General features: G+C 40.9%; 1 protein-coding gene across 1 annotated transcript; it reads left to right on the forward strand.

Moving 5' to 3' along the window:
- Window positions 1-2,227: 2,227 nt before the first annotated feature.
- On the forward strand, window positions 2,228-6,502 carry KDM4D (lysine demethylase 4D). The gene is made up of 2 exons (XM_029957265.1): window positions 2,228-2,303; window positions 4,031-6,502. The coding sequence occupies exon 2, from the start codon at window positions 4,369-4,371 to the stop codon at window positions 5,914-5,916; it is 1,548 nt and encodes a 515-aa protein (XP_029813125.1). The 5' UTR covers window positions 2,228-2,303; window positions 4,031-4,368; the 3' UTR covers window positions 5,917-6,502.
- Window positions 6,503-6,619: the final 117 nt, after the last annotated feature.

Here is a 6,619-nt window from a genome sequence, read left to right on the forward strand (position 1 = left end):
CCAGGCACCCCTGTCTCCGTCTATTTTTTTATTTCCTCTTTGATTTCTTGGTTTAAATTCCTTTATTGTTTAATAGTATGTTATTTAACCTTGATGTATCTTAATTCTTTCTAGATTTTTTTTCTTGATATCCAATTTCATACTGTTATAGTCAGAAAAGATGCATGATATGATTATATATTTTTTAATTTATTGAGACCTGCTTTGTGGTCTAATGTGATCTATTCTGGAGAATGTTCCATGTGCACCGGAAAAGAATGTGTATTCCACTGTTTCAGGATAGAATGCTCTGAATACATCTGTTAGATGTATCTGGACCAATGTGTCATTCAGAGCCTCTGTTTCCTTGTTGATTTTCTGTCTGGATAATCTATCGATTCACGTATGTGGGCATTAAAGTCCCCTGCTATTATTATGTTAGTGTCAGTTTCTTCCTTTATGTCATTCAATAGTTGCTTTATGTATTGAGTTGCTCCCATATTGGGTGTGTGTTTACAGTTATATCCTCTTGTTGGATTGTTCTTTTTGTCATTATGTAGTATCCTTCTTTGTCTCTTGTCACAGTCTTTGTTTTAAAGTATATTTTGTCCAATGTAAATATTGCTACTACAGCTTTCTTTCCACTTCCATTTGCATGGTAAATGTTTTTCCATCCCTTCACTTTCAATCTGCATGTATCTAGATCTGAAGCGAGTCTCTTGTAGGCAGCAGATAGATGGGTCTTGCTTTTTTATCCATTCAGTCATCCTATGTTTTTTTGATTAGAGCATTTAGTTCATTTACATTTAAAGTAATTATTGATAAGTGTATACTTATTGCCATTTTGCTACTTATTTTACATTTGTTTTTGTAGTTCTTTTCTGTTCCTTTTTTCCTTGATCTGTTTCCTTGTGGTTTGGTGGCTTGATGTATTTGGTTTCCTTTCTCTTTATTTTTTAGGTTTTGATTTTGGATTACCATTAGGTTCAGATGTAACATCTTATGCATATAGCAGTCTATATCAGGTCCCTTACTTTTGGACACATTATAAAATTTTTATTTCCCCACCCCATATTTTACATATAAGATGTCATACTTTATATCCTTTTATTTTGTGAATCCCTTGATTGATTTTTATAGATTTGGTTGATTTTACTGCTTTTGTGGTTTAACCTCATTAATGCTTTTATAAATGACTAATCTACTACTTTATTATATGTTTGTGTTTGCCCGTGAAAATTTTTCCTTTCATAATTTTCTTATTCCTGATTATGGCCTTTTCTTTCCACTCAAAGAATTCCCTTTAATGTTTCTCATAAGGCTGCTTTAGTGGTGATGAACCCTTTAACTTCTGTTTGTCTGGGAAACTCTTTGTTTCTCCTTTCATTCTGAATGATAATGGAGCTAAGTAGAGTATTCTTAGTTGCAGGTTTCTTTCCTTCAGTAAGTACTTTGAATATATCTTACCACTCCCTTCTGGCCTACAAAGTTTCTGCTCAAGAAAAAAAAAAAGAATTAGCTAGTAGCCTTATGGGGTTTTCCTTGTATGTAACTCTTTTCTCTTGGTGCCTTAAAAATTCTCTTTTTATCACTATATTTTGCCATTTTAATTATTATGTGTCTTGGTGTGGCCCCCTTTGGGTTAATTTTGTTGGGGACTCTCTGTGCTTCCTGGATCTAGATGTCTATTTCCTTCCCCAGATTAGGGATGTTGTCAGTTATTCAAATTAATTTTCTGCCCCATTCTCTCTTTCTCTTTTTCTGAGATCCCTATAATACAAATGTTATTTTTACCCTTGATGATGTCACTAAGTTCCCTTAACCTATTCTCATTTTTCTTACGCCTTTCTTTTTGTTCTGTTCAAGTTGGTTGCTTTACATTACCTTGTCTTCCAGGTGCTAATCTGTTCTTCTGCCTCCTCTAATCTGCTATCAATTCCTTCCAGTGTATTTTTTATTTCAGTTATTGAGTTCTTTATTTCAGATTGGTTCTTTTTTATATTTTATCTCTTTGTTTAAGGTCTTACTGAGATCCTGTACTTTCTTCTCAAGTCCATAGTATGTTTATGACCATTACTTTGAATTTTTATCAGATATATTGCTTATCTCCATTTCATTTAGTTCTTTTGCTGTGGTTTTGTGCTGTTCCTTTTTGGAACATATGTCTCTGTCTTCTTATTTTGTCAAGCTTTCCGTGTCTTTTTCTATGTTTCTATGTATTAGGAAAGTCAGCTATGTCTCCTGATCTTGGAAAGTTGTGGCTCTATAAAGAAGTCCTGCGGTGCCTTACAGCACAATGCCCCCTCTTCAGAAACACTTCAGAGGTATTTACTATGTGGGTTGCTTGCATCCCCCACCCCCATTGTGGCTGAGCTGCTCCTAAACTCTATTTTTAGATAAATATATGGAAATTTGTGAAAATCATCATAGCGTGATGAATTATCACAATTAGCTCTTCTGATGGCGGTGTGACCAGCACCTGGGTTAAGAACAAGATTATTAATATTGCTTCAGAGGCTTCCTTATGCCCTGACTCACAACATCTCTTTCTCAAAAGTAACTACTACTCTGACATCTAATATATATAATTTTACCTCACTTTTATCTTTTTTTTAAACATTATTTACTTATTTTGACAGAGAGAAAGAGAAAGAGAGAGTGAGGGGGGAAGGCCAGAGACAGAGGGAGAGAGAGAGAATCCCAAGCAGCCTCCACACTGACAGCACAGAGTCTGATATAGGGCTCAAACTCATGAACTGTGAGATCATGAGCTGAGCCAAAGAAGAATTGGACACTTAACTGATTGAGCCACCAAGGTGCCCCCTCATTTTTATCTTTATAAAAGTGGAATCATGGATTATGTTGCTCAGTATGATGTTTATAAAATTATTTTTATATTTCTATGTGTTTTTGTTTATCCTCATTGCTATATTATATTCCATTGTATGAATAAACCATATTGTTTATCCATTCTACAGTTGATGGGGATTTAGGTGGTTTCAGTATTTGGCTAGTAGTAATAATGTTGTTATGAACATTCTTGGAGGTAACTTTTAGTGCAGAGTCAAGCACATTACATAGGCATATTTCCAATGTATGCACATGTGTGTATTCAACTTTACACATGCATATGCTCAATTTCATTAGTATGTATACTCCACAATAGTTTTCCCAGGTGAATGTAATGATTTCCATTCTTTTTATTAGAGTATGATAATTCCCAGTGTTCTACATCCATACCACCTCCTCTTTAATCATGAAATTTTAGCCTTTTATGTGGCATATATATATATATATATAAACATATATATATATGGCAGTGAAAAAGAATAAATCTTGCCATTTGTAACAAGGTAGATGGAACTGGAGGATATTATTGCTAACTGAAATAAGTTAGAGAAATATAGGCATCATGTTTTCATTCATGTGTGGAAGTTAAGACACTTAACAGAAAATCATGGAAGAAAGGAAAGAAAAAAATATATTGTTGTGAAGAGGGAAGAAAACCATGAGAGACTTTTAAATACCAAAAACAAACAGGGTGAAAGGGGGTGGGGGTTGGGAAAATGGGTGCTGGGCATTGAAGAGGACACTAGCTGGGGTGAGCATTAGGTGTTTTATGTAAGTGATGAATCATGGGAATCTATTCCCAAAGCCAAGAGCACACCATATACACTGTGTGTTAGCTAACTTGACAATAAGTTATATTAAAAAATAAAAATAAATACAATTAAAATGAAATTTTAGCCTTTTGGGGTGCCTGGGTGGCTGAGTTGATTAAGTGTCCAACTCTTGGTTTCGGCTTATGTCATGATCTCATGGTTCCTCAGTTCAAGACCAGAGTCAGACTCTGCACTGATAGTGTGGATGCTGCTTGGGATTCTCTCTCTCTCCCTCTCTCCTGCCCCTCCCCCATCAAAATAAATAAATAACATAAAACAATTTTTAGCCATTCTTTGAGAGTTCAATATTGTTCCATGGTGGTGTTTTATTTGTAACTCTAGTAATTTTCCAACATTGATATTAAAAGTTTTTGTATTCTTTCTTTTAGGTTTTGTTTAAACACTGCCCTGAAGATACCTCACTTAGGATCCCCACTCAAGACTGAGGGATTCAATAAACCTCAAGAGGACAGAGCCAGGTACCAACGGAGGAGCATCACAGAATTATAGGCAAACCACCCACACTTCTGGGCAAATCTTCTGCCAAGAGTGTTGTTCCCTGATGAGTCAGCAAGCCTAACAAACGTTAGCCTTTAATTTGCACAGAAGTCCACTGGTGGTTCTAGCTGACTCAGCTACTCAAATTCATTCTTGAAAAAAGTAGCATTGTCCAGCATCCTTAAATACCAAGAAGATACCTAAAAAGTTTTGGGTTTGGTGCTTATTAATGAAAACTATGAAGTCGAAGGCCAACTTTGCTCAGAACCCAAGTTGCACCATAATGATATTTCATCCAACCAAAGAAGAATTTAATGATTTTGATAAATATATTGCATACATGGAATCCCAAGGTGCACATCGCGCAGGTCTGGCCAAGGTGATTCCACCCAAGGAATGGAAGGCCAGACAGACCTATGATGATATCAGTGACATCTTAATAGCAAGTCCCCTCCAGCAGGTGGTCTCTGGGAGGGCAGGTGTGTTTACTCAATACCATAAAAAGAAGAAAGCCATGACAGTGAGGGAGTATCGCCAAATGGCAACTAGCAGAAAGTATCAGACTCCACCACACTCTGATTTTGAGGATTTGGAGCGAACATATTGGAAGACTCGCCTCTACGATACTCCGATTTATGGCGCTGACATCAGTGGCTCCCTGTTTGATGAAAACACTCAAGAGTGGAATCTTGGCCACCTGGGAACCATACAGGACCTGCTGGAGCAGGAGTGCGGGGTGGTCATCGAGGGCGTCAACACGCCCTACCTGTACTTTGGCATGTGGAAGACCACCTTCGCCTGGCACACGGAGGACATGGACCTTTACAGCATCAACTACTTGCACTTCGGGGAGCCCAAAACCTGGTACGTGGTGCCCCCAGAGCATGGCCAGCGCCTGGAGCGCCTGGCCACCGAGCTGTTCCCAGGCAGTGCCCGCACCTGTGACGCCTTCCTGCGGCACAAGGTGGCTCTCATCTCGCCCACTGTGCTCAAGGACAATGGGATCCCCTTCAGTCGGATCACTCAGGAGGCTGGCGAGTTCATGGTGACGTTTCCTTACGGCTACCACTCTGGCTTCAACCACGGCTTCAACTGTGCAGAAGCCATCAACTTCGCCACCCCCCGATGGATCGATTATGGCAAAGTGGCATCTCAGTGCAGCTGCGGGGAGGCCAGGGTCACCTTCTCCATGGACGCCTTCGTGCGTATCCTGCAGCCTGAGCGCTATGAGCTTTGGAAGAGCGGGCAGGACCGAGCTGCTGTGGACCACAGGAAGCCCACCTGGCCAGTCAAGGAGGAGCTCAGCACCTGGAGGGAGGTCCAACCCCTCCGGAGAGCCAGGCAGGGCCTGAGGCACCTCCCACCCCGCTGGGCGGCTCGCATCCACCGGCCTGTGGCCGCCAGTCGTGGGACTCGCCGTCACACCCCAACGTGCCTGGTGTCCCCACGCTCCTTGCCAGGCCAGAGTTCTTACTCTGATGCCCAATCTGGGCTTGTCCTGGCATGCACATCCCAGAATCCGGGCCCCACCCGACCACCAACCCCGATTCCCTCTGCCCCAGATATCCATCCCTCAACTGGCAGACGTGGTCCTGGTCGTCGTCCTACGTATAAAGGGGCTCAGGGGCCAAGCATCCAGGCTCGGCCCAAGAAGCGCCTCTCGATGGGAACAAAGCAAACTGCCCAGTACCCTCACGCTCAACCAGGACCTTTGGATGAACCCTCAGTGGACAGCCCTGCACCATTGAGCGAGCCCTGGACTCCAGCAACCTGCTGAGGCTTTTGGGTACAGCTGTGCCCTTGGCCCCTAAGCCCAGGGGATACCATTGTAACCCACTGCTCTTGTGTGTGGAGGCTCCTTGAGACTCGCCAGGTTTACAACAGAGTTTTGGGCTCACCTGCAGGTCCCTGGTCTTAAGACTTGAGCCCATGTTCTTTACCATGTTCACCATAGTTTGTTCTTGCCAGACCCAGAAGTGTTTTTGGACACTTCTAATTCCTGTGTTGCCAACTGAGGTTTCATCCACTAGATACCCTTGTGTCTCTTAAGTTAGATCCTGCTGAAGTCACAAGAGCCTAATTATCCCAAGGCTCCTCTGGGCCAATTGTGAATGCTTCTGAGTTTTGGTTCTCCTCCAATCTTCCTGCCTTTCTTCCAACCCTATCCTTTCCCCCTTTCTCTTGCAAAACTAGGCTCTTTAACCAAATGACCCCATAGAGACTAAGAGAATAATTTATGATCTTTCTGAGTCTTGGATGTATTCGGACTATGTTATGGCCAGTATTTGTTCACAAACGTATTAAAGGTAACCACAATGTTAAAATTAAAATTTGTTTCTAATAAATATTGTACATTCAAATAATTGAGGGGTGCAGGTTATTATTTTCTACACTTTTCTTGATAGTTATATAAAAACATTTCAGGCAAGGCTGATATTTGTTAGCCTGCTGCAAGGCTGGTATTGTTGAAGGAGTATGGT

Source organism: Suricata suricatta, chromosome 11, assembly GCF_006229205.1.
Source record: "Suricata suricatta isolate VVHF042 chromosome 11, meerkat_22Aug2017_6uvM2_HiC, whole genome shotgun sequence".
In the NCBI taxonomy this organism is placed as follows: domain Eukaryota; kingdom Metazoa; phylum Chordata; class Mammalia; order Carnivora; family Herpestidae; genus Suricata; species Suricata suricatta.